The sequence below is a fragment of the Aethalodelphis obliquidens genome, unplaced genomic scaffold (genome assembly GCF_003676395.1).
Source record: "Aethalodelphis obliquidens isolate GAN/ISIS:26980383/991018 unplaced genomic scaffold, ASM367639v1 scaffold53, whole genome shotgun sequence".
Lineage (NCBI taxonomy): Eukaryota > Metazoa > Chordata > Mammalia > Artiodactyla > Delphinidae > Aethalodelphis > Aethalodelphis obliquidens.
Window position 1 is genome coordinate 13,667,523 of NW_020837997.1, and position 27,208 is coordinate 13,694,730.

Consider the following 27,208-nt stretch of genomic DNA (forward strand, 5'->3'; position numbering starts at 1 on the left):
TCCAGCAGCATTTTGACGTCTGTCTGTTTATACATCAACCCTGTTCCTAACGGGTTGCTCTCTTCTCCTTAAGCGTTTAAAGGAGCCCTCCATGAATCAGGGACATGAGACAGACTGCAGAGAATCTAGTCTCAGCACTTGGGTCCTTCTGCCAAACTGGGCCAACCCGAGTGCTTAATCCTGTCACGCAATCTGTCTCCTGCCTTCTCCACTCGAGGTTACACACGATGAGCTGTGCTTTCCGTTCAATTTAACTCCAGACCAAGATATGACAGTACAAGCAAATTACGTTAAAACTGAAATTCCGGAAAAGGAGCCCAGAGCAGCAGTCACAGGGGGAGAAGCTCCTTTCAACCATCTCCTCCCCGCCTCCATGGCTGGACTGTGGCCGCCCCTCACATTCTAACCTGAGGTGCAGACTTGGGTGCCTAAAGGCCACCTGCAGGACACCTCCCTGCTCCCCACCTTGGCTGATGGCAACTCCAGCCTTCCAGTAGCTCAGGCCAGAACCTGGGAGTCCCATTCACTTTCTTCCACATCCCATCAGCAAGTCGTAGGGACCCCTTAGGGCCTCACTGCTGCTTGGACAGTCACGGTGCCTGTTCATCCACTGGGGCACCTGCCATCTTTCCCATCGTGAAGGAAACAAGATCTGATCAGGAAGACTTAGGGAACACGGTGGAGACCCCACCCACAGGACACCCCAGGAAGGCGCGATCCAAGGCTCAGGGCCCCGGGGTTACTGTGGTTTTCAGAAGCTGATCGGGAGCACAGGGAGAACCAAGAGGAGGCACCGATGCAGGCAGCGCAGGCCCCTGGACATCCCGGGACTTAGCACAGAGCCCAACCCACCCGTTCCCTAGCCTCAGCCTACCCGAGGGGCTGTGTCTACAGCAGGAAACCCAGGGCCACACGCTGTCCAACAATGGCCCGTGACCCACCTGAGCCTCCAGGTTTTGTGACCAGGCCCAGCCCCCTTCCCTGGAGGGTGGACCAGAAGCACCACACGTGGGAAGGACTGGTCGCACTCCGGACTAGACAAGTCTCTACCTTTATTGGCCAGCAGGCTACTTAAGGGGGATGAAGCGGGAGGAGTGGGTGGCCCCAATGCCGGGCCGGCCGTGCTTCACAGGCTTGTAGGTGATGGAGAACTCGCCTAGGTAGTGGCCGATCATCTCAGGCTGAGGAGGAAGGGAGCAGGGTGGTCAGGCGGGCGTGGGTGGCCACGCCCCGCCCACCCCGGCCCAGCACAGCCCACACGCACCTTGATTTCCACCTGGTTGAAAGTCTTGCCATTGTAGACGCCCACCATGCTGCCCACCATCTCGGGCAGGATGATCATGTCGCGCAGGTGCGTCTTCACCACCTCCGGCTTCTCCATGGGCGGCGCCTCCTTCTTGGCCTTGCGCAGCCGCTTCAGCAGCGAGTGCTGCTTCCTCCGGAGGCCGCGGTTCAGCCGCCGCCGCTGCCGCGCGCTGTACAGCTGCATCAGCTGCTCACTGCAGGCACAGCGCACAGAGCGGGAGGCCTGAGACCCGGCTCACCCCCACCGCCCGCCCACTGACACTCCCGCTTCCCGTAGGGCCCCCAAAGCAACACTCGCAGCCCGGCCAGGGCCCACGGCACCCGCGCCGAATGTTCGGGATAAAGCCCTCCGGTTCAAGAACCGCCCCCCCCGCCCCCCGCTGTCTACAAACGAGGAAGCCGAGCCAGGAAAAGAGGTAGCTCAGGTGAGACGGCGGAGCCGCCGAACTTCACGGGCAAACTGCTCTGCCCCGAAGGCCGCAAGAACCCAGCAGCGGGGCCACCCTGAGAAACCCACAGCCAACGAGGACCCTGTGCTGTGCCCCCAGGAAGCCGGCCCCCTCCGAGCCAGACCCGCGTACACCTCCAGGAAAAAAGGCGTCCCTGGCTGTCCGCAAGCCTCTCTCCCCATCTGGGGGCCAGGTCGTCGCACCCACCCTGCCTAAAAGCTTCCAGCTCCTCCAGTCAAACCTTAAGACCAGGGATCGGCAAACTCCCGCCCACGTACCAAATCCCAGCCTGCAGCTGCCCGATCTCAAGAGGCTCGCGAGCTAGGACAGCGTTTACATTTCCGAGTGGACGAAAACACGTCCAAAGAGGACGCGTAGAAATCCTTTTAAATTCGATCCTCAACGTCTCCACGTGGAGTTTTATCCGCACGCAGCCCCGCCCTCTCCTTTACACACGGTCTACGGCCGCGGCCGCAGGTCAGGCTGCAGCCCCCAGCCCTCGGGCACCCCCGCCGCCGCCATCCCCCTCCCCTGCCCGGCCGCCACTTACTAGGACATGTCCAGCAGCTGGTCGAGGTCCACGCCGCGGTAGGTGAACTTGCGGAAGGTCCGCTTCTTCTTCTGCTCCACTTCCGCCTGCGCGGGCCGGGATACTGGTGAGCGGGACCCCGAGACCCATCTCCCAGCCTGCGGCGGCATAACCGGGCCCGCGGCTCCCGCCGAGAAACGTGCGGCCCTCCCGGGCACGGAAGCCCACGGGGACGCACCACCTCGGGCCCGTCCTGGGGCGGCCCGGGGCTACGGGGGCTCGGCTGGGACAAGCGGGCCGACACAGGCCTTCCCTGCCCCGGGTCGTCCCGACACCCAGCAGGCCCGCCCCGCGCCCCCATGTCCGGAGGCGGTTCCAGAGGCTTGCAGGAGGCTGCCGCAGCCGCGCGGCCTGACCCCGGCCTCCACTGCGCGACCAGAGCTCGGATGGCGCCGGATGGGCCCGGAACAGACACACTAACCGTGACACTCACCATCTGGTCGGCTCTTCAGAAAGGATCGTCCTTTCTGCGCCTGCGCAGTTATCTCGCGTCCTCTCACGTGCCCCGCCCCCGGGCTGCGCGCGCGCGCGCTTCCGCTTTCCCAACGGAGGACGCGCGCCCTCTGCTGTCCGGAGGCCAGAGCGCTGGCTGCGAGGAATAAAGGAGCCTCTGCCAACCTTGGGCGCTCGGACCCCTCAGGCTGGAGCCGGCCGCCTAGTATTTGGGAGCCCCTTCCTCAACTGGGGGACGTGAGACGCGTCGCCGCCCGTTTTGGAAACTCATATTCGTGCTCCTTAATCTCCATAATGAAATCCACGTAAAAAAGTGTTTATGGAGTGCCTGTTTGCAGTAAGCGCGCTGTCTCGGTTCGGGACTGGCCCTCCCCTAGGGAGCTCGCGTCCCAGTGGGCGAGACAGACCCGTAAGAAACAAGGTCATACAGATATCTGATCCAAAAGGAAACTCGGGGGGTTGGGACACTGGCTTTGCACAGATGGTCAGAAACGGCTTCCCTGATAGGGACCAGCCAGCCTTTAACAGACGAACTCATATCGATATAAAGTAACAACTGCAACATTGCAGTGCTAGGTTTGCAACACATAACATGTGATATGTCTAACAAGAAGAGCAAGGACGGGCCGAGGGATGAGAGCTATATAGGAGTACACTTTCAATAGTCACTGGAACAAGTGTCCATCTGAAGGCAATTCTGGTACATTAAGATGTATGTGGTACCATGTGGCCCAGCAGTCCCACTCCTGCGTGCATACCCCAAAGAACTGAAAGCAGGGACTCCAACAGATTTGCACACCCATGTTCACAGCAGCATGATTCACAGTAGCCAAAAGGTGGAAACAACCCAAGTGTCCATCCATGAATGAGGGATAAACACAATGAGGTCCACCCACACAGTGAAATATAATTGAGCCTTAAAAAGGAAGGAAATTTTGACACATGCTACAATGTGGATAGAACTTGAGGACATCAGTGAGAGAATCCAGACATAGAAGGACAAAATACTGTATAATCCCACCCATGTGAGGTCCCCAGAGGACCCAAATCCATAGAGGCAGGAAGTAGATGGTGGGGGTCAGGGGCTAGGAGAGGAGGATGGGGAGTTAAGAGTTTCAGTTTGGGAAGAGAAAGTTCTGGAGATGGATGCGGGGGCGGGGATGGTTGCACAACAATGTGCATGTACTTAATGCCACTGAGCTGTGCACTTAAAAAGTAGTTTAAAATGGCCAATCTTGTATTTTTTTAATTTTTTTTTTTTTGGCTGCGTGGCATGTGGATCTTAGTTCCCTGACCAGGGATCAAACCTGTGCCCCCTGCAGTGAAAGTGTGGAGTCTTAGCCACTGGACCACCAGGGAAGTTCCCTACCAATCTTATATTTTGTCACAGTAAAAAGCAACCCAACAGATGTGTGTGGTAAACTATAGAACAACCCCTAAAAAACTCAAAAAGCACGATGAAAAAAATTAAAAGAATTAATTTTCTAGCTACACTAGAAAATAGTCACTGAATGCAAAAGAAAGCCGTAACAGAGGCATACAAGAACAAAAAGACGTGATACATAGAAAACAGTTAAACATTTGGCAGGAGTAAGCCCCATGAATAGAGGATGCAATCTGCCCTGCAGGGAGACTGAGGTCCTGGAAGAGGGAGTGAATGTGCAAAGCCCCTGAGGTAGGAATGAGAAGATAAAACAAGAGAAAAGGCCAATGCCCTCCCCTCCCCCCGCCACATGACTCCACCGCGCCTCACTCAGTTTGCCCTCACTCAGTTTGCGTGTGGAGCACGAGGTAACTGTCTCTGGCCCCCTACCGACCAAGTGGCTTTTCGGGGAGCTGGGGCTGGCCTGGAGGGGACGGGAAGTCTGAGCCCTCCTCAGCCATTTCCACAGGGGGGGGGGGGGGGCGGGAGGGGCAGTAACCAATTAGGCTTCACGCGAAGGAGGGGACGTCCCTCCGTGCCCCAGTGGGGTACAGTCACTGTGTTTGGGACTGCAGGAAGTGTCAATCAGGGTGTGAAGGTGCGAAGCGGGCTTGCCCAAGTTTACGGAGGCAAACGTGGTCCTGGGAGCTCCTGGCTGGCTGGAAGCCCCTTAAATGATTGCACTGCACCCTTTGGCCAAGAGACTGTAATTTTGCAGAGAATTCATCTTGCTGATGTAAGGAGCTAACTTTTAACAATGCGACGACACGCGGTGGGGACTGGAGGGTGAGGGCACGAGGCCCCCCACTCTGCCTGACCCTGCTGCTTCTGTGAACCGGAGGGATGGGAGGAGGAGGGGTGCAGTCTTGGAGGGTCGTCTTGGGTCTGGGGGAGAAGATGCCCGTTTCACTGGCTTTCTGGGCTGAGCCAAGCTTCCCTTTCCCCGCAAAGTGCACTGGGCTGGGGCTCTCCGGCTGTCTAGTTCACCGCATTCTCAAGCCTGGCACACTGGAGCCATCCAGGATTTATGTTCTGAAATCTTGTTTTTATGACAACGGAACGGCCCCGTCACTTCACGTGGCAGAGGAGACTCTGCAGGTGGGAACTCGTCCCACCCCGCCTCCCTGGCCCCCAGGTTCCCTCTGCATCTCTGGGATCCCCCTTGGCTAGGACTCGAGCTGCTCCACTGCCCAGGCCTGGCCCTGCCTCTGGGGCCCTGTGAACAACAGCTGGGCCCCACCAAGTGCCCACCATGACGACCTTCAGCTCCCTGAGCTGCACCCCACCGGCCCTGAACTGGGGGTGCCGACAGCCCCAACCCATGTCCACGGCCCACTTCATGGAAAGATGAGCGGCCCGCCCAAGGCCACAGTCCAGGTGTCACTCCCGCAGGGGCGGGGGTGGCCTGGCCAGCCCCACCCACGTGTGTGCAGGCGTCTCTTCCTCGGAGCCCGGCAAGTGGCCTCTGAACCCTGGGACCCAGGGTCCCTCACAGTGCGTCTGCAGCTCTGACCAGGCCCCCCCCCACCAGACCAGATCCCCCAAAGCCCCAGACCTGCCGAAGAGGGCCCGGGCTCCCCACACGGAAAGGGGCTCCTCTAAGCAGAGGGAATAACAGACACAGCGTGGGTTTCTAATCCAAACGCACTTTCTTTATTCAAACCGGTCAGCGGGGACGCCCTAAAGCCCCAAGCGCGGGAGATGGGCTGGCCCGGCCTCCTCCTGGTCCTTGACGCCAGAGCGGACGCAGGCGAGCGCGGCCCCACGGCGCACCTGCAGACATGGCCAGGCACGCCAGTCGACAAAAGCAAAGAATAAACAAAAAACAAAACACACTCAGTAGATTTCTTCTTTAAGCTCCCAGAGTTTCTGGACCAACGAGTCCCAACCCTCAAAGCCAGGAGTGAGGGACTAAAAACGCCCCTCACCTCCACCAGTGCCGACAGAAACCCTGTTTTAAATTAAAAAATAAGCGAGTATACATTGTAGAAAATTTCTCTTAAAAATCTCACAATTTGTAAATGTATATTTTTTTCTTTAACATAAAAGTTTACAATATACGGTAAAATAAAGGCTCAGGAAAATAATTGCAAAAAAAAGGAAGAAAAAGAAACCTGAAGTTTTGAATTAAAGCTGAAGAATTTTTTTAACCCTGTTGTTGAACCAGTGACTTTTTTATTGAGCTGATGGGTTAGAGAAATAATACGTTTAAAAACTTCGGTCCAGATGCCCACAGCCACCGCCAGAAGCCCCCCACGCTCCAGTTGGTATTTTCCCCAAGTTTGTGATTGTCACGAGTTCACAAGTTTGAATCCTGGCCTCAGCCGCCCGACATCCTCAAGGTGCTGCGGCTAGCGTCGGTAGGGGTGGAATCCTTGTACGTTGTGGTTCTGACCGCGTCCAAAGCCACTTCCGCCGGCGGGGGGACCCCCCGAGCCGGGCACCGAGGGGCCCCCATAGGAGGGGGGCTGCTGGCTGGGGTCTGAGAAGCCCTGTCCGAAGCCCGCCAAGTCCTGTCCGTAACCTGCGGGGAAGGGCTCAGTGAGTTGGGACCACTTCCGCTCCCACTGGCACCCACGGCCAGGGCCCTGCGCGGGGCAAGGCATGGACCTGGAGGGTGGAGGGCCCACCTGGGGGCCTCGGCAGGACCCTGGGCAGCTGTCTTGCACAGAAAGAAAAGCAGCTCTGAGACCCCTCGGACCCCTCGTCTGTCCCGTCTGCTCTCAGCCCCTTTCCCCACTCACTGCCCTGCCCTCACGGCTGGAGAGGCCCTTGAGCCTGGAGACACAGATGATCTGGCCTGCCTTGGTGGACCACAGGCTTCTAGAAAGTTTGTCCTCAGGTGGACCACAGGGTGGACCACAGGGTGGACTCAGCACAGATTTCAGGATGGGAGGAAACGTGACAGGCCAGCCTGAGGTACAGGTACAGAGCTTGGCCCTGACGGTGCTGCCTGCACAGCCCCTCCAGGTTGGGCAGTCCCTCCTCCAAGCAGGAGCAGACCCACACCACGCGCGGTGGAGGGGGCCGTCCCGGGGGCCCAGACGCCCACCGTGCTGCCCCATGGAAGGAGAGCTCGGGGCTAGCGGGGCGGTGGCCGGACGAGATCCTTGCCCCGGCAAGGGCCCGTCCCCGAGGGCACCGCCGAGTCCACCCCCGCCCAGGATGGCAGAGGAGGCGACATCGTGGCCCGGGCGCAGGCAGTGGGGACCGTGGAGGAGGAGGCGCCACCTACCTAGGCCACATCACTGCTCAGCCTGACCATAAGAGTGTAAACAAAGTGAGGGCCGAAGCCTGGCGGCTCTGGAGAAGAGGTACCCAGGCCTGGCAAGAGACGAGACCAGGCTGACTGCCCCAGGCGGCCTCGGCAGAGGAGCAGGGGCGGGGAGGGGCACACGCGCTGTCGCTCGCACACCCCCACCAGGGGCCGGCGACCCCACACCCGCCACCACCGCCACGTCCTGCTCTGGGTGAGGTGAGAACCCACATGCTCAGGGACCGCGGCCGGGCAAGGCCCCCAGGGGAACAAGAGCGTGTGGTGTAGGGGTGCTGGGGGCGTCTGTTCAGCGCCAGCAGAGCCCCAGGCCCACCCTGTCCCCACAGGAGCTCCTCTGATGGGTGCGGACCCCGGGCTCCAGCATCCACCTGGCAAGCACCCTTGGGGACGCACAATGCTGACGTCGCACGGCCCTCACACCCGCCCTGCGCCCTACAAACCCAGACACCCAAGGCGGCAGGGCCCACCGGGGCGCCCCCAGGCACAAGGCCCCGGACGTCTGCCAGCCGCGGATGCTCCTCCGCGCCAGCGCCCTGGCTGAGACCCCAGAAACCAAGCGCCTGCATAAGGCCCGCTCGAGCCTGGGTCTCTCGAGCTCTCCCCGCGGCGCGTGGATGTGGGGAGCGAGGCACTCACCGTACTGACTGTACGGGAAGTCGGGCTGCGCCGACGGCGGTTTGCTCATGTCCGGAGCGGCCTGAGACGGAGGCGGCGGGAAGGCCAGAGGTGCAGCCCCCGGAGTGGCCGGTGGTGGGGGAACCCCTGGGGGGGCGAACTGATCCGGTGGGGGAGGTGGAGGCCCGTAGCCAAAACCTGCGGGCAGACAGGAAAGACAAACACAGACGCGGTGCTCACCCTCAGGAAGCCGCCCAGACCACCTCCACCCAGCAGCCAGGCCTCGAGGACGCCCACAGGCCGGGCCCACAGCCGAGGAAACGACCCCCACCGGGCAGAGCCCGACCAGCGGCCAGCCTGGCAGCACACGCCTAGCCGGGCGGGGCCGCAGCCCGGGTGGCCTTGGGAAGGCGGGAAGTTGTGAGCCGTCCATGAAGGGCGCCCCGCTCTTCCTCATCAGAAATGAAACTGGCCGGGGGCTGGGCCGGGAGCAGGCGCCCCTCCTGTAAGGACACGCGGTCATCAGGTGGCCCGCAGGCCCTGGTCCGGGCTACAGGGCTGCACTGCCCGGTCCCGGGTCCAGGGTCCCTGGCCACAGGGGGCTGCTGAGCACGCCGCCCCAAGGAACACGAGGGAAGGAAGGCAGAAGACACTTCCTGCCGGCCGAACGATACACTCAGGTGGCTGCTTGTCGGCCCTACAGGATCAGGTGAGGCACTTCTCTTTCCTGATGGACACACGGTCACCACGTGTGGCCACACCCCCTCTACCCACGGTGCTGGGGGACGGAAGGCCCGCCCCAGCCCTCCAGGGGCGCCTCTTCAATTACAGCTGGGCACAAAGCAAGTGAATCAAGTCCCCTCAAGTGAAGCACGGAGAGCAGGTCCCTAGGGATCAAGGTGAGCAAGAGGGTGGGGGAGGGAGAGGGTCTCTGTGTCCGACAGGGCCCGCGGCCACTTACTGAACTGCGGGGGCGCGCCGTAGCCCTGGGGGAAGCCCTGGGGAGGGGGGAACCCTCCAGGAGGGGTAGACACGATGTAAGAGGTGAAGGGCGGAGGCGGCGGGGGGGCTCCTCTTCCTGCGGGGGGCGGTCCGTAGCCACCTGGAACACAGAGAGCAGGATGAGGGCGGGCAGAAGCCCCCAGCCCCATCCACCAGTTTCACACCCTGTTCTCTCCATCTCCTCCCAACAGGGACTCACCGATCGCCTGTCCTGCTGGCACCCACATCCCTGCAGGGAAAACAGAGAGGGGTGGGTGCTGCGTCAGCGCCATGGCGTGGACTGGGGACCCCCGCCCCCCGCGGGACCTGGTGTCCTGACGCATCACGGGTGCAGGGGAGACGTCAGAGGGGAGCCTTCCTTGGGTCGCATGGCCCCAGCCCTTCCAAGCAGCCCCTCGGTCGGGAGGGCGGGGACGCCCACAGAGCAGGGACTCAGTCGCATGTGTGGGACTCAGGCTGGGAGGCAGGAAGCCAGGGCGGCCTCCGGCCAAGCGCTGGTTCTTCCCCTGCTTGTGGGTGTGAGGGCATCTGGTCTCACTAGATGGTCCCCTACAGCCGTGGCTTGTTTTGCAATAAAAACCATTCTAAAAGCCAGCCCTGGAGAGACCAGGAATAAAGCCTGGAGCCATGCAGAAACAGTCTATGAGCTTGGGGGCGCCCGGTGCCCTTCCCTGGACAGTGTTCCTTCCCTAGGTTTCTAAAGGGAATGGAGGCTCCTGGATCCTGGCTCGGGGCCCCTGGCCACCCCAAGCCTCCCCGCAAAGCTGTCCGTAAAAGCTCTGCCAGCCCCACACGGAGGGCCCACAGCCCAGGGAGCTGGAATAGACCCAAAGGGCTCAAGAGGCAGGACGCCATGCTTCCTCCCCGCTGGGTGGAAACCCCACTCTCCCCAGAGCCTCCGACCAGAGCCTGCGAGACAGTCAGCCACGTCCATCTCCCACTCCGGCCTCGTGGCACCTGCCCTTGGAGACACATCTCCGACCTCCGCCGGAGGCACCAGCCCAGCACTCCCAGCGCCCGTGGGCGGCAGACGGGACAGACCCACCCAGCCCTGGACAGGGAGGGGCCCTGGCGCAGGTTCCGGCCCCCACAGCCCGCACGCGTTGCAGTGGGCGCGTCCCAGCTGTGGATGGGCCCGTCGGGAGGGACGCCAGCCTTACCTTGCGGGCCATACCCCTGCTGCCACGTGGGCGGGGGCTGACCTGCCCAGCCGTTGGCGGCACTGGGCACGACCCGGCTGCCCCACTGGCTGGCCCCCGGCTGGCCTGGCGCTTGGCTTTTGCTGTCCCGTGGCTCGGCCCGTTTAACTTCCACCTAGACAAATCGAGCTCTGGTTTAGGGAGATGCTGAGGGTCTCAGACCCCCTTCCCTTCAGACACACCCTCAGATAACTTACAACTACACTTAGCATCTTATTATGACTTAAAACTAAATACTTAACTATAAACCTTATTTAGGCCAGTAACTTTTTTTCTTAAAAAAGTTTTTAAAATTCTTTCGTCTAAAAAATGTTTCTCAGGTACAACAGATCCAACTGTAAGTCACATGAAGCCCCACCCACTGCAGAGCAGGGCTGAGGGCCAAGAGTCCGCAGAGAGTTCTGTGCGTGACAGGGGCCTTTCAGTCAAGTTAAGGGGCAGTGTCAACCCAGGGTCACGCAGGTCCGGCTCAGGCCAACCATCGTGGCCCTCCTCTTGGCCCCGCCGGCCAGCTGTGCAGGCCCTCTCCAAAGCCCCCGCCCTGCCTTCGCCCTTCAGCTCATACCTGAGAAACACAGTTGGTTTACTTAGGTTTTTTATTTAAAATGTCTAATGGAAGATAAAGACTTACCTTCCCCAGGCTAACGCTTAAAGAATCTCAATTAACTCAAAATAATGTCAGAGGGAATGGATGTGATAAGAGAATCTTACATTACATCTAACAAAAAAAGTAAACAAACATGCAATAAAATGGACATTTGAATCAGTAAGCAATCTTCATACTGTGTTAGGTCAGCAGCCCAGGACCCTTCCGCTTTTGGACGTGCCAGGAGCCACAGCATGTGGAGGGTGGGACAAGGGGACCGAGGTACCCATCCCACCAGGCCTAGCCCCGCCTACACAGCCTTTCCAATGTGGGCCGACTGACAGCAAAGACCCCCGATTCCAGGGCTGCGTTAGCATTCTAGAATCCCCAGTTATTCTTGTTTGTAGGATAAATTTTAGCAAGGAGAAAGAGACAATGAATTCACTTGGAGTTGTCCTTGGGGTCTCACAGCCTGGTGCGCCAAGCATCCTGTATTCAGAATCCCATCAATTCTGCCTAAAGGCATTCCTGGGAGAGGACAGAGGCGGGGGACAGAGGCACAAAGACCCCACCTTCCGATGCCCCGAGGATGCTCCATGGACAGGAACAAAATCCCCAGTAGCTCAGGGCGGTGCGAAAGCAGGACCAGAGGACCCATTTCAAAGAACTCAAATTAATGAGTCTTCACACTTTCCTTAAGGGAATTTGGTTCCTGCTTACAAAGCAAAGCAGCCCTGTGATTTAAGAAGTATATATATTCTTTTAGTCTTCCTATTCTGCCCTTAGCTTTTAATTACAAGTGGGCCCCAGCCCTTCGAGACAGGGCTGGAGCTGGACTCTGCCCCTGGGAGCAGATCCGTGCACTGAGCGGGCCTCTCTGTCCCTGAAGGAGGACCTCACTTCTCCCCAGTTGTAAACGCCACAGGACCTTAAAACATGGGACACAGGCTCTTCTGAACGTGTGTTCATAACAGCGCACACCCTTGGAATCTGCAAGCTAACCTTAAACTAGAAGCATCAATGAACGTCTCAAACTGAGAGCATGACTGTGTCTCCTGCACAGTCAGGTTCGCGTGGAACTGAGTCAGCCGCCCATCTGTAAAGCGAAGGGGCGGGGGGGGGGGGGTACCCCTGGGGCCAGACTCCCTCCACATCTCAGCCGACGCAGGGCTCCGGCAGAAGGGCTGGGCTTGCCGAGGGGACGAGGACAAGCCGAGGGCCTGGGAGGGGCGGCAGCCTGGGCGACTGCACAGCCCCCCACCAGCTACTCAGGTGAGAGCCGAGTTCTCAGCAAGCTCAGGGCCGGAAAATGAGGGGTCGGGCCACCTCCCGAGAGGCTCCCTCCGTGGCAGCAACACAGTATGAAGATGAAACACCAGAGGTCACTTGACTGCATGGAGTTAAGAACTATCAGGAGCATGTGGCCGGTACCGAGTTCACAGTAAGTGACCCAATTTGAAAACCAATCCTTCAGGATGTTTACGTTGCCTTCAGTTTTACACGGAACCTGTTCTCAAAGGTTCACGGCCCGGCACTTTACGGGCCGGCGTGGGACAGGAGGGGAGGGGAGGGGACACACATCTGAAGGAGTGGTCACTGAAACCAAGCCTGAGGCAACCCGTGACTTCACTGGACGCCAGCCTGCCCGCCCCGCCGGCCGCCCCCCAGGGGCTCTAGAGCCATGGGCTCCCAGAACCGGGTCCGACCCCCAGCTGGGGGTCCTGGGATGACTAGCCCGGCCCTCCTCCTGTCAAGGGATTTCCTCTCCAGTGAAATCCCTAGGTTGCCTAAGACTTAGTTTGGTCTTAAGGTAAAATAAAACTACAACTACACACTTTTTTGCCCATGATGTCGTGAAAATGCATGTTGACAGCCTGGTCCACTGATTGTTCGTCCTCGAAAGTAATAAATCCAAAACCTAGCCAACGACGAAGAGTGAATCAAGGTAGCAGGGTGTTGTGACACAAAACAGGATGATGAACAGTATTAGGGACGGGCCGAGGGATCGACCGAGGGTTTCAGCGAAGCAAGTGTGCGAGGCTGTGGGGCATGAGCGCGTCTCAGCCCAGACGCCGCCTCCTCCACAGAGATGACCTTGGAATCACAGGGGCGCATCTTAGCAGCAGCCCGGACAGCAGGGCGGTGAGGGCCCGGCTGGCGGGCAGCCCAGGTGTGTCGTGCGTGCGCTTCTGCTTTTCTGAAACCCAGGGCGCTCCCCCTCGGCTGGCAGTCGCTTTGCAGCTAGTGCTGGCAGCAGCCGCACATTGTTCTAGCGCCTTAACAGAGGTGCGCCTCTACCAGTTAGAGCCTCGCCAAGCTTGCCCAACGCTGTTGGGTAAGCCCGAGGAGTCCTGCCAAGGTAACGTACGTATGTATACAGGTGTCTATCTATACGTAGCTGCATAAATACACAGAGATACAGGCCACAGTGGGTTCCAGCAGGTCAAACACTGCTGTCGGCAGCAAGAGCAAGAGGCACCGTGTCATCAAAAGGACAATTTCAAAGGGAAAAACAATTTAGCGTTTCCCAAACACAAGAAAGTGCAGTATAAACGAAGTTTGCTGGTCTGGTGAGCGCGGCTGCCTGGCTAGCGTGGAGTGTCCAGCCCTCAGGCTGCTGCTCTGGCTCCCCAGGGCCCATCTGCGCTGAGCACTACAGGCCCCCCACGGCAGCCAGCTGCCGGAAGACCCCGAACAACAAAGGACAGGCCAGGGGAAGGGCCAGGGCCCAGAAGGGGCGGAAGATGGGTGTGGGGGGAGGGGCACGGAGCACCGCGGGAGGTGGACGCAGGGGGTGGGGGCAGCCCCTGGCGGCAGGGGAGGGAGCGCCCAGGAAGGAGGCCTCTGGAGCTGAGCAAAGAAGGATGCGGGAGCACAGCTGTGTGGACCGTGTGGAAAGACTCCTGGCAGAACTGTGGTGCGAGAAGGATGGAGGAGGGAAGGCAGCTCAGAATGGTAGGCGGCAGCCTCTCCGGGAGGCCCGTCCTCTCCGCACACGCGCCTGCCTGAGCGTGACACACGCACACAGGACCTGCACACGGCGTGGGGAGGAACTGTGAACAGACCGGAGGAGACAGGCTGCAGTGGCGGGCACGCGGGAGGGCATGAGGGAGCAAAGGCAGCGGCTGAGGTGTGTGGGGACTGAGCCCCGGGGCGGGGATGGGGAGCCTCAGATGGACCAAGGGACAGGGAGGGAGGGAGGGAGGGAGCGAGGGAGGGAGGCTTCGGAGAAGACTCAGGAAGGAGAGAAAGTAGGGACGAGCTCTCGGGGAGCCCGCTGACCAACTGCTGGCTCTGGCTCGGCTCCCACCCTCCACCCGCCTAGCACTGGGGGCCGCGCAGGGACTCGCCAAGCCCCACGGCGGAGGATGATGGCAGGAGCTACATGGGAACAGGGCCGAGGGGCGAGCCCCGAGCACTCTCCCACAGCCCCTCCTGCCCAGACCCCGCGCCGGCCGCCTGGCGCCCCCGGGCCCGGGCTGAGGACCACAGGCGGCCCACGGGGGGACTAAGAGCAGCCTCGGGACCCCCGCGTCCCAAGGCGTCCCAAGATCAGAGGCAAATGGTGGAACACAACATGGGTGATGAACGGCATGTGAGAAAGTGAACGTTTTCTCCAAGTGCAGGAGTGTCTGAAGCCACAGGGCTCGCGGTCCTTAGAGTGCAAGAGGCGGTGAGTCGTGGGGAAGGAGCCCCGGGGCAGGGCTTCTAGGGACGCGTCTGTCTGTCAAGAGGCGACATCACCGCTGAGGAAGCGGAACAGAAACACACTGAAACTTCGTTTACACCCCACTGGAGCAAAGCCCGCTCCCTCCTCTGACTGCGGGACTGGCCTGTACCTGTGTGATATAATTTAGCACCTGGAGAAGAGAAATCTAAAGAGATATCGTTAATCACAAACAATTCACAGAGAGAAAAGGAAAAACAACTTACTTAACATTACTGTACTTTACTATGAAACACTTAAGTATGTCACTAAGCATGTACGTCTACATTAAAATTAAGACTAAGACTTAACAGCTTAATCGACATGAAGTGAGGATACGTTACTTAATCATGGAGGAAGAGGAGGATGAGGTTCAAATGGCAAACTATTCTCCAGCATGGCGGGCGCATGCTGTGGGCGGCGCCGGCCACGCTTGGATGCCTCGAGGGGCTGGGCAGGGGCCGCGGGGCCTGGCGCACCTAGCTCACAAGGCTGGCCCAAAAGCGGTTCAGGAACCAAAACAGGGACAGAGGCAGGGACAAATAGCAGCAGCCAGGGGGAAAAAAAAAAAGAAAGAAAAACAAAGGGCATGGAAATTGGGCGCCCAGTGTCCCAGCCCCGCAAACCACAGTGGACGTGCAGGTGGCGGCGGGGGAGGCTGATGCGGGCGCGCTGGGGCAGCTCCTTGCCCTCCTCCCACCCGCCCCGCCGACTTAGGGGACTTACGGAAAAAAGAACAAGAAAAGAAAAAAAAGCATGGGATGGATCAAGGGAACTCCACGTTCAAGCCGAGCTGGGGCAGACCTAGCCTGACGACATGAAATGAGACTCCTGACTTCGCTGGAGTGAACTTAAAACAGGAGACGGTCGTAATTGAGCAAGTTCACAATTTAAAAGAAAGACTAATCTTTCAGGACACCCTTAAAAACATAAACCATGTTGAAATTCATGCCAAGTTGTAAAAACTTCAAAAGAACGAGCTTAAAAAAAAAAAAAAAAAAAAAAGGTTGTACCGCCTGCCCTTGGGAAGCAGACAGGCTGGGGCTGCGTGGGAAGGGACTTCAGTCTCCAAACCACCCTCTCCTGAGGCAAGGCTCGCTACAACCACCACCTAATTGTGAGATAGTTTGCCATCTGAGGGGAAGGCCAGGGACAAACTCCATCTCTTTTACCTCGAGGCCTCTGCTTTTCCGCGTCGTAGATCATGACCACTTCCGTGACCTGGAAGGGAGATGGGCGTCTGAGGGCCCAGGTCTGCAGGTGGCACAGGCACATCTGCCTACAACACTCCCGGCCCCCGCTGCCTGGGACTGCCTGCCGAGTGCAGGAAGTTCCGAGGCAAAAGGCCGGCTTCCTGGGCTCTGAGACCCATGGGGCAGAGAGCAGGCCGAGGGGTGCTCACGGGGCAGGGTAGGTGGCGGGTCACCAGGGGCCCAGGCCCCACGCTCCAGTGGGGAGACGAGAGCCAGGACCTCCCACCCGGGATCAGAGTCCCCAGCCTGGCTGGGCCACCACGTTCCCTTCCTCGTCCACTCCGCACAAGTTCCTGCCAGGTCCTGGGTACAAACAGGTACCACCAGGCAAGCACGCTGCAGCCGGGGCACGTGTGGCCGGTGGAAGCCTGGGGGGACTTCGTGTCTCTGCTTCGGATGAGGGGACAGCCTCCCAGCCCACTGGCCCCCTAAGCCCTGCCTGTGTCCTGTCTGCCCCGCTAGAACTCAGCTCCCCAAAGTTTTTTAGCCTCTTCCAGAAAACAAACCCACCCGCCCCCCATCCTAGGGGAGGGGGCGGAAGCCTCACCCAAGCCCAGCCCCTTCTTCCTGACACCATCTAGCGCTTTCCACCACAGTGGCTACAACCGACCCGAGGGCCTTCCAGGAGGTCAGTCTGCCCCATTTACAGTAAGTCCTCTCCTGGGATGGTAACTGGCCACGCAGGGAATGGATGGGGCTTTGGTCTGCTTTGTGCCAGGCTCAGCCTCCCCAGGACACAGGGCTGCGCCACTCCCGCCCTGACCGACCTGCTGCTGGCGCGGGGAGAACTCACCACTCCGAATTTCTTGAAGTATTCCCTGAGCTCTGTCTCACCACAATTGTGAGGAATTCCACCGACAAATATCTTATTTGATTTACTGTTATCACTCCTGGGTCCTTTCTGCTGTTTCAAGGAGGAGAAGATGGTTAGCTCACGTGGGGAAACTTCCTAACACTCCCCGCTATTGTGCACGGTGTGGCCTCTGAAGGTCAGACCAGAACCCCAGGAGCCCAGTGAGTCCAGAAAACCGCAACGGCCGCTGTACGAATGAACGCGTCCACCCGCCGACAGAGGATGGGGCGCCCCAAGCACGCCCACCCATGGCGCCTGCCAGCTCTGCGGTGTGGAACCCAGGGCTTTAGGAGAGGAGAACGAGTACCAGGGTGGCCTGCACAAACCAAACTGGCAGACCAGGCTCGCTTCCAGGGGCAGTGTGTAAGCTGGTGACGCACAGACGGTGGAAAGCTCTGGTAACTGAGGCTCAGTTGCCACCTCTTCCGCCTTCTGGCCTAGACCCCGCTCTCTGTGGACACCCCGCACTGCCACCCCCCAGACACCAGAAGCTGGGGACGCAGAGGCTGCACTTTTGGGCGTGGGGGCAGGGTGCCAGCGGCAGGGGCAGGCACAGAGGTGGGTACACATACGGCTGGCCTCCGCAGCCACGGGTTCTGTGTCCTTGGATTCCACCAACCGTGGATCAAAAATATTCAGAAAAAAAAATTCCACAAAGTTCCACAAAGCAAAACTTGAATTTGCCGCACACCAGCCAACTATTTACACTGTATCAGGTATCATGAGTCATCCAGAGATGGTTTAAAGTGCACAGGAGGACGTGCGTAGGTTACAGGCCATTTTACATAAGGGACTTAAGCGTCTGTGGATTCTGGTCACCTCGGGGGTCCTGGAAGCAGTCCCCGCAGATCCCACCGAGGGACGGCTGTGTAGATCACTGATGCTGACCACTGATGAATCTGGGCAGTGTTTTATTTAGGTGTTCACTGTACCACTCTTTTTCTGTATTTGATATTTCCTAACAGAAAGCGGGAAAAATACGCCCTTGGTCTGAGGCCCCTGATGGAAATGCAGGTGCCCAGGCCCCAGCCCCGCACAGCCCCCAGCAGGGCTTTCCTCGAGGACAGGGCACTCTGGGTGACGGCTGGCCTGGCGCCGGGGGGCACACGCGGCTCAGAGTCCCAAGGTGGGTTCTGAACTCAGCAGGCCTCCTCCCTGGAGAGGAGCAGTCAGCAGAGCACTGAGCGGTGGGGGGCCAGGAGCAGTCGGCGCGGATACAACGGAAGGTTCCTAACGACAGATGGCTGTGAGCCGTCGTTTGCAAGGTAGACTAATAAGAAACTTCTCGGCTACGAGATAAAAAACTTCCAACACCGAATCGACCCGAGCCGTTCTCAGCTGCTCAACCTCATGCTGGAAGCCCTCCTGTTGCTCAGTCTGAGTGAGCAAGGACCCAGGTCGGAGACACGGCTCCCCTCGCATCAGCGGCTGCGGGACACCCAGCAGGAGCCCCCAGCCCCTTACCCAGCCTTCCTTCGGCCGCGTCCTCTCCGGCTGCATCCCCCGAGGCGTACAGGGCTTTGGGTCGATCTGTTGGAAGTTTCAAAGGAGCAGTGGTGAACAGGAGGCTTGCTTCCCCCAGAGAGAAGGTGTGAGCAGCAGGGCCAGGGGCACAGGGCCCATCAGGTGGCCCGGGCCGCATCCTGGCCCAGCGCCCAGTCTAAGCTCAGAGCCTTAACCCTTCAAACCAACCCCACGGGAAAGCAGTCCTCGACACACACACACCACAGCTTGGGCACAGAGGCACGCCCAGGAACCACACACAACAAGACAGAGAGCTTTCTTCGGGGACCAGCACTCACGTTTCGGCCATCGAGGGTGTGTGGTCTGCTGGCCAGCACTGTGCCCACGCAGTTTGGGTCTTTGAATTTGACGAACCCAAAGCCTCGAGACTGGTTGGTTGTCTTGTCTTTCATGATCACGCAGTCCACAACCTCTCCATACTGGGAAAAGTAGCTGCGCAGTGTCTCTGCTCAAAGATCGAGACATACGCACATGCACAGCAGGGCATTAGGCAGGTCACACACTCCCAGCCCATCAGCCTGACCTGTAAAGTGTGCAGCTAGGAACCTTTAAACTGGCTGATCCACTGACATGGGGGCAGCGGAGAGGGTGAAGGACGGGGCGCCAGGGAAGGGAAGGTGCACCCCATCTCCGCGGGAAGAAAAAAGGCCACAGCTAAGTAGGCAGAGCCAGCGGATCCCTAGCCCTCCTGGCTCCACCTCCACACGCCAACAGCCTCTGCCTTCAGAGCTGGCCACCCTCCCCGACTGTGACCATGACCATGACCATGAAGCATCAGGACGAGATCAAGTTCCAAAGCCCACGATCATTCATCTCTGCCCCCATCAACTCCTGATCAAGTGCCCCTTCCCAGAAACCAAGACAATAAATAAGTCAGGAATTAAAGACAATTCACACAATCCAAAGACCGAGGTCCATTCGCACCTACCTTGGGTGGTGCTCCAGTCAAGACCGCCCACGAAGAGCTTCCTGCAATGCAACGAGAAAACATTCAGGGTCAAGAGGGTTCTGCCCTGGGAACTCCCCAGTGATCCAGTGGTTAGGACTCGGCGCTCACTGTCGTGGCCTGGGTTCAAGCCCTGGACAGGGAACTAAGATCCCGCAGGCTGCATGGCACAGCGCCCCCCGCAAAAAAAGACGGTTCTGCCCAAGGTGCCGACCATCTGGCCTACCCTAAGGTGGTAACCCGGGGCATGGCCGTGGCCCAGCCTCATCAGTCAAAGGCATGAAAGAGGCCTCCAAGATCTGCCCACGGGGCTGGAGTGAGTTAGAACATCCCAAGTCGCATGTACACGCTGACCTCAACCACAGTAAGAAAAGAGAGATCGACGGCACCCCCTACCGTGCCAGTTTGGGAGCAGGATCACGGGGCAGCTTCCCAACTGCTCAGCAAACACCAAAGGTTTCCAAGTCCAGAGCTGAGATCCCACGCAACAAACTCGGACGACAGCGGGGATGAGGGCTTTAGGACAAAGCTGGGATATGCAGCACGTGGTCACAAGTAAGGACCCACAAATCACTGGGGAGGTCCCTGGAGCTCAGACGTGGCAGGGTGGCCCGGGCTGTCCTTTTGGACAGGTGCCCTAGAATGTTTGAGAGGAAAACTTCCGGTGGTCTCCCTGCCTAGTGTCCACATAGTCCCGGGGCGGGTCCAGAACCCAGGAACCTTCCACTGCCCGCCACTTTCAGGCTGGCTGGGCCTAAGTGAACGGAGAGGTGCCCTGTGCTGCAGGCTCCCAACCCGATCCGGGGCAGGTGTGATAGGGCAGGCAGGGGACGGGGCTCTCCATCCCACCTGCTGCCATGGGGAAAGGAATGACACCGTCACCCTCGGAAGAGCACCCAGGCACTGTCCCCATCCACAGCCAACCCCACCTTGCTTGGCGTGAAGACAAAACAGCCCCCCGAGGCTGAGCGCGCTGAGCCTCCGAGCACCCGAAAACCGGCAGCTGGGATGCAAGGACAGACCCTTGCAGGGCAGTGGCCCTAGCCGCACTCAGGGGTCCCTCCCACTGCGGCTTTCTGCCTGGGGGAGAGAAACTCAGTGTGGAAGAAACAATTTCCCCACCCCAGACAGGTGGCCCCTGCCATCCTCAACATGCCCCCGTCCCCCGACACAGAGCGCGTTTCTGGATCGGGAGGCCAGCTCACACCCGGGCCTCGTGACCTTCCTGTCCTGTCCCCTACGCATCCCTGCGAGGTCAGACCAGGCTCCTCCTGCCTCCCAGAGACCCTGGGGAGTACAGCCCGCAGCTGTGCCCCACTGCCCCAGGGCCTGGCACCCAGGCAGGCAATGACCGAAGAGCCCTGAGGCTGGCAATGGACCGCCTCTGTGCCCAGGCGTTGGGCACAAGCACAAACGGGTTTGCTGTGGAAAAGCAGCTTGAAGAAACAAAGGAGCTGGAGCATTCTCAAAAAACCTGAGACAAACGCCAACTCACTTAGAGGAATACCCACCTCTGTTTAGCCTGCATGTGATCAGGACAGGAAGGTTGTCAGCCAGTCCCTCCAAGCAACCCAACCCCCATGCCGCTGAGGAGGAAGGAACTGGTCTGACCAGTCCAGGTTCCAGCCCTCGTTTAAATTTCAAAATCAGACGTTAAGGGGAAAAGAGAGAGAAAGGCCATCACCTGTGCAAATTGACAAAACCGGAATCTGCCCTGTGTATTAGATGATGATATGGTGTTGATATGTGCTTCCTGATTTTATCACTGTGCTGTATTTAGAAAACGTTTCTCTTCTTGGAAAACAGGACACACAGGAGCGTCCAGAGGCGCACAGGGCTGGAACGTGGCATGGAAAGCATGCAGCGGGGCCGGCGTGAGGAGATCGTGGCGACCGTGCCCCCGTTCCTGCCACTGCTCTGTGAGTCCCAAGTTATATAAACTAGGAGGCGAAAGCTGCTCACCCCTGAGAGGATGCCAGGAGCACAGCTGGCACAGGAGAGAGCTCTTTGTGACCGGAGACCCCATGCCAGCGCTGTGCTGGGTGCTTTATATATTTCCTTTCCTCCTGCTCCCTGTCTGCAGATGGAGGTTCCGGAAGGCCCAGGGAGACCTCGCTGACTCGCGGTGGCAGGGACTCGGGGGCTCTAGGCAGACTTGGCGCCATCGCCGGTATCACAGCCAACACACCTGCACAGGGCGCCGGGCTCTGCCCACCCTGCTGCCGTCGTGGGGTGGCCCAGACAGACTTGCTTGGCACCAGATGACCTCAGGCCTTTCTGGGCGTTTACACACAACTCAGCAGATGAAGGGTCAGCTGACCCTGCGTGGCAGCCTCTCTCCAGCCCTTCCCTGCTATGAAGGGTGCCAGAGTCATCACTCAGCTGAAGCTGGAAACTGGGGGGCCCTCCCACAGACCCCACCCTGCCCCCAGGGGACCTCCTGGCTCTGTCACACCCTTCCATCCCTGGAGACCGGAGAAGAGGTCTGCAGTCAGCGCTGGCTGCCGGGGTATGCACCCCAACTGCCGGGATGGGATCGCTGCCTTCCTCCAGGAAGGGGTTTGGCACAAGTGACCAGGTGCTGGGGTCTGGGAAACACTCACCCTCTTCCGGCTGCTGAATGGAAACCTGCTCTGGATGACTCCCCTGTCCTTGCTCTGGGTACTTTAGGGCAACTGTGTGGTATGTACACCAGAAAGTCAGGCTCCGGTGGCTTCCCCGGCCCAGGCTGCCCATGGCAGGCACCACATGCCGCGCCCAGGAGGACAGGGGGCCAAGGCCAGGACCCCTCACACGGTCCGGCAGGCGGCCCTCTCCTCGACAGCCTGTGTTCACGCCTTTCTGCAGCCAGGGAGCCACCCCACTTCCAGCCCTTCTGCTGTGACAGACTGGACACCCCAAAGACAGTGGTCGGGGCAGGGATCTCACTCCGCAGGCTGGGCTTCCCTCCACCGGCCGGTGAGATCACCTCTCACAAACTATGGGGCCGCACAACACATGGAAAGCCTGGGTTGACCTTCGCTGAGCACGTGGGAGGCGCGCCAGCTCCCAAAAGACACCACAGCCCACCAACCCCCGCTGGCCGGAGCCCCCCAGACAGCGACCTCCGCCGAAACACAGCCGCGCTCCCCTGCAGGGGTGCCCCCAATTCTAGCCTGGCCACCCTGGGAGTGACCTTGACCGAGTCCCCTGACCCTTCTAAGCCTCGGTGTGCCCTGCCAAGGGAGGAGTCAGAGCTGAAGCTACAGAGGTCCAGCGCAACCCAGGGCAGGGGTTCTGAGGAGGGGCCCCGCACAGAGGGCAGCACGCCACCAAGTCCAGGTGCTGGGCCCACTGCAACGGCCAGAACCAGAAGGGAGTCAAGCGGAGCAGCCCCCAGCATCACAGCCAACTGTACAGGCGTCCAAACAGCCCTGGGACACACGTCCTAACCCACGGAAGCGAGTGGCATGGACACACTGGGAACCAGGCCTCAAAGAGCAAATGCTCCCAAACAGGGGTCTCACCTGGACAATCCTGCCCCCAGGGGACACTGGACCACGTCTGGGGACATCTGTGGCTTCTGGCATCGAGGGGGTGGGGGCCAGGGATGCTGTTCCACACCCTGCAGAGCCCAAGACAGCTCCAAAATGCAAGAGAGAAGCCCCAGAGAAAAGGCCCTCCACCCCCACCCCTACAGGGCAGGACACCTCTTGCCCCACCACACAGCAGCCCCCCCAAAGGGTGCTCACGCCCACAGGCCTCAGGAAGCTCGGCCCTGCATGCTCCCGGTCTACACCCACGGGGCCAGCCAGAGCTCAACAGAAGGCTCTCTGCATTCAAAGCCTCCACAAGTAACCATTCCAGAAAGAGCCACGCCCATGAGGGACCCACAGGCTCCACCCCAGGACCCCTCCAGTGCTAAGTCACCTGAGCCCTCATGTGCCCCCCCCATCACCCACCTCCCGCGTTTCTGTCCTGAGCAGCCGTGCCCACACCTCTCTCCAGAGACCCAGTGCTGCTTTCCCTCCCCTCCCCCAGGTCCCTCCTCGCCCTGGGACCCTCCCCTCCCTTCAGTCACATCCAAGGGTCCCTGTCTCACCAGCCCGGGGGAACGCCAGCAGAACCACATCTGCCAGATAAAACCCCCCTCAAACTCCTCTCCGGCTCCATGACACATCAGCCCCCAGAACCTCAGTCCGGGGACCCCTCTTAAGCTGACTCTCCAAGGCCACGGAGGAGACCGGGACACAACCCTGACCGCTCCCCGGCCCTCAGCAAGGTGAGCACCTGTCCCGCTGGGCGGCCCAGGAGGGAGGACATCTGCTCGCCCGTGGCACCTGGCTCCACGAGGCCACACGTGACACCTGCTGCTCCTATTGGACCTCTGCCCTCAAGACCCGCCCCGGCTCTGCTCGGGCCACTGTGACAGCCAAGATGACGAAAACATGAACTAAAAGCAGTGGCCTCACCAGCCCCTGTACAGTCCAGACGCAGGGAAGCTTTGCCTTCAAAGGCTCAAACTCAAAAGTGCAGATCCCCGATGGGGCGGCACCCCAGGCATCCACCCACTTCCTGAGGACGCAGGTACCCTCGACAGTGGTGCCGCCCCTCTGGCCTGGGAGCCGCTCGGGAGGGGCTGACCAGACACCAAAGCGAAGGAGGTCTGAGGGGAGGGTGGTGTCGTCAGCGATCAGTGAGACTGTCACATCCCCATAACATAACTACCACATGGTCTGAGCATGACGCACGCTCCCACACGGTGACCACCCCAAGTGGGCAACGGTGGTCCCCCCCCACGGGAAACTCCAAGAGGGCCCATCACCAGGGAGCCGGATGAGGTCACGAGCACTGAACTAGAACAGCCACACAGATAAGGAAGTCAAGGTGGACCCGGACTTCCAACAGCAATTGGAAACAAGCCTCCCACAGCAAACAGAAACTGACCAATGCTTTGGGGCAAAGCAATAAAGTTTCTGGGACACCTGACATCTACAACTTTAGAACTCAGGTAACCTGGGTGCATTCACCAGGGTGGCGAGGGGAACGCGGCCAGGCAGGTCCCTGATCCTGATCCTGGTTCTGCTACTTGCTCTGCGGCCTCCCCAAGCTGCCTATGGGTCTGGGGTGGGTCTGCGGTGCCAAGGGTGAGACCCTTCAGACCCAGCCTTGGATCCTTGCTCCACCATCTCCCAGGGGTTGGTACAAGCTGTAGGGGTGAACCGCCAGGGACCCCTGTCTGGCCGTCTCCTCGAGGGCACACCGAGGGGCAGGCCTCTTGGATCTGGAGGCTCCCTGCCTTCCCAGGCGAGAGAAAAGGCAGCCCAGGCCTAAAGAAGTCAGCCTCTTGGCCGCAGAAGGCTTGGCTCTCAGGAAAAGAGGCCCATGTGGCTGTGGAAGACCTGCTGCCGCTCCCTCAGGTCCTGCCCCTTTCGCCGCAACTTTCTTGCTGCCCACATCCTAGTTTCCCAGCGGAAGCGCTGCAACTTTTCACTTACCCGACACACAGCTCAGACTTCCAGTGCCTGTACGTCTTTCCTAAACAAAGCAGGCTAGGAGCTACACGCCTTCTTTCTGGTCCTCTAAATGCTGTGGGGTTCTGGAGGGGGGAGCCCACAAAACACACTTTATGTCCTATGGTGTAACATGCTGCTGGAACCTGGCAGGGGCTCAGTGAGGCCAGCCACCCACCAGCCAACAATGACTTACTCACCAAATCAAGCGTTTTGTAAACACCACATCTGTTCAACACTAAGTGCACGGAGAAATGTACACAAGGCCTCGGAAACCCAGCCCAGGCTGTTTTGCCATCTCCGCAAAAAGAATTTAACTGTAAAATTACGCTGATGCTGTAGAAACCAGTCTCTGCAAAGAAAACTAGACCAAACCCCTAGACTAGGGCAGAATGGGATTTCCTAGCTCCTGTGGGATCACTCTCCTCTCCAGCTCGTTTAGCATTAGGCAAGATTATAATTAAAAGGGAAACTTAGCTATAACAAACCTTCTCTAACAGTTGCACCAAGGAGAAAGACCTCAGGAGCAAGCCTGTCTGTCCACCTCCCAAGTTTCTCTTTCTCTTTATCTTAAACCCGCCCATGGGGGTTAGGTGGGGGCTGAGCAGGAAGGGGCTCCAGCAACATAAAAACAACAGTTGCAGACACCCCATCAGGTGGCGCGGAGGCGCTGAGATGGTGGACACTGCGGGGTGCGCTGCTTGCAGACCGGGGACGGCCCCCCATGACCTTGGCCCTCGGGCCTTCGGTTTGCGAAACTACACTTGGGAGGAGAGTAGATGGTGGAGTGGGCACTCGCTGAGTCCCGAGTGGGATAAGCTGGGCGGCGGCAGAACTGGAACCCCCCCCCACCGACCGGGCCGCCACGTGCGCTGACCCGCCAAGTTCGTGCACGGGCTGGGGGCTCCCTGGACCCCACAGGTTCCTGTTCGAGGTCCCCGAGGAAAACCACGAGCACGGGGACGGTTCCGCCCGCCCCCCCCCCCCCCCAGCGAGAAATCCAGGCGCGGGGGCAGACAGGGTGCCCCGGACCCCCCCCACCCCGGGTTCCCGATAGAAGGTCTCCCTGCGGTAAACTCCGGCTCGGCGGCGGGGTCTCCCCCAGTCAGGAAACAGCAGGGACCCCCAGGTGAGGCTCGGGGTTCCTGGCCAGGAAGCGACGGGGCGTCCGGACCTCCAGGACCCCCCGGATCCCCCGGTGGAGGTTCGGGATCCCCTACCACGAGGCGGTGGGACACCCGGACCTCCAGGACTCCCCGGATCCCCCCGTTGAGGCTCGGGGTCCCCGGCCACGAGACGGCGAGGCGCCCGGACCCACAGAACTCCCCGGACCCCCGGTTCCCGCTCGGGGTCCCCGGCCACGAGGCGGCGGGGCGTCCGGACCCCCAGGTCCCCCCAGGGGCCCCCGGCCCATCGCGCCCCCGGGCTCCCGGCCGCCGGCTCGGCACGGCCCCGCGGCGTGACCTTGACGGGCCGGGCGGGTCTGGGCGGGGGCCGGCCGAGGCGGCGGCGCGGGCCGGCGCGTCCTCACCCGATCTCGTCGGCGCCCGAGTTGTTCATGGCGGCGGCGGCGAAGGCGCTCGGCGTCCGGGCCCCCTGGCTCGCTCCCGCCTCCGGAAGGTCACTGGCCCCGGCGCCCTCCCCACAGCCGCGGCCCGGATCTGCGCAACGGCGGCGGCCGCGCTGCCTCCTCCCCTCAGCGCCAACGGTCACCGCGCGTCCCCGCGCCCGCGCCGCCGCCCTGCGCTCGCCCGGGCGCGCTCCCGCACGGGGCCTCCGGGGGCGGAGCCAGGGGTGCGCCCCGTGTGCGTGCGTGCGTGCGTGCGGCGGGGCCCGCGCCGCCGCCGCTTGGCCGCCGCGCGTCGGCCTTCCTCCTCGGCGACTACAAGCGCCGCCGCGGGGCACGTTGGGAAGTGGAGTCCCGCGCGCCGGCGCCGGCCCCGCCCCGAGGAGGAGAGCGCTCGGATCGAGCCGCGTGCGTGCGCGCGCTGCGAGCGTGCGTGCGTGCGCGGCGGCGCGGGGCGCGTGCGCGGCCGGGCGCTCGGGGCTAGGCACCGCGGGGCGCAGGCGCGGCTGCGGCTTCCTTGTTCAGTCTCGAGTGCGGGGCGGGGCCACGCATGGGGTCAGCCGTGGGAAGAGGCCACGCCCGCACCCCGCCGGGCCGCGGGACGCTTCGGCGCCACGTTCAGTTCCTGCGCCTCGACTGCTCCCGCTGCCCCCAGAAGACGATACCGACGGTCAGAGAGGCTCATTCACCTGCCCAAGGTCACTTAAGGAAAGAACTGGAATCAAATCCAACAGTTGACTGTAGATGCAATGATTATGAAAACACATTGAGTCCCTGCCATGTGCCAAGGATTGTCCTGCCCTCATTTGTCCACACCGGTGGTTTTCACCCAGGGTGATTCAGCCTCCTTCTCCCCTCGGGGGACAATGAGCCATGTCTGGAGATACGGTTTTGGTTGTCACCACCGGAGGTGGGTGCTACTGGCATCTAGTGGGTGGAGGCTGGGGATGCTGCTAAATATCCTACAAT

At 60.2% G+C, this 27,208-nt stretch overlaps 2 protein-coding genes across 13 annotated transcripts; both read right to left on the minus strand.

Annotated features, from left to right (window-relative positions):
* Positions 1–1,022: 1,022 nt before the first annotated feature.
* RPS15 (ribosomal protein S15) lies at positions 1,023–12,478 on the minus strand. 3 transcript variants are annotated; one of them, XM_027086006.1, is made up of 6 exons: positions 12,474–12,478; positions 10,017–10,022; positions 2,777–2,787; positions 2,305–2,390; positions 1,265–1,499; positions 1,023–1,181 (listed from the first exon to the last, which is right to left on the minus strand). In XM_027086006.1, exons 3-6 carry the CDS (start codon positions 2,777–2,779, stop codon positions 1,068–1,070), a joined length of 438 nt encoding a protein of 145 aa, XP_026941807.1. In that variant the 5' UTR covers positions 2,780–2,787; positions 10,017–10,022; positions 12,474–12,478; the 3' UTR covers positions 1,023–1,067. The 3 variants fall into 3 exon arrangements, with proteins under 3 accessions (XP_026941807.1, XP_026941806.1, XP_026941805.1); XM_027086005.1 differs by having other exon boundaries at positions 2,765–2,787; XM_027086004.1 differs by lacking the exons at positions 10,017–10,022; positions 12,474–12,478 and having other exon boundaries at positions 2,765–2,806.
* DAZAP1 (DAZ associated protein 1) lies at positions 5,846–26,504 on the minus strand. Of its 10 annotated transcripts, none has more exons than XM_027085937.1 (13): positions 24,873–25,627; positions 22,687–24,758; positions 19,163–19,203; positions 18,513–18,679; positions 18,175–18,240; positions 16,651–16,761; positions 15,777–15,825; positions 12,734–12,816; positions 10,274–10,427; positions 9,313–9,342; positions 9,073–9,213; positions 8,133–8,309; positions 5,846–6,743 (listed from the first exon to the last, which is right to left on the minus strand). In XM_027085937.1, exons 2-13 carry the CDS (start codon positions 22,731–22,733, stop codon positions 6,571–6,573), a joined length of 1,239 nt encoding a protein of 412 aa, XP_026941738.1. In that variant the 5' UTR covers positions 22,734–24,758; positions 24,873–25,627; the 3' UTR covers positions 5,846–6,570. The 10 variants fall into 10 exon arrangements, with proteins under 10 accessions (XP_026941738.1, XP_026941741.1, XP_026941740.1 ...); XM_027085942.1 differs by lacking the exons at positions 22,687–24,758; positions 24,873–25,627 and adding exons at positions 7,455–7,543; positions 26,204–26,504 and having other exon boundaries at positions 6,570–6,743; XM_027085941.1 differs by adding an exon at positions 7,455–7,543 and having other exon boundaries at positions 6,632–6,743; positions 22,687–25,634.
* Positions 26,505–27,208: the final 704 nt, after the last annotated feature.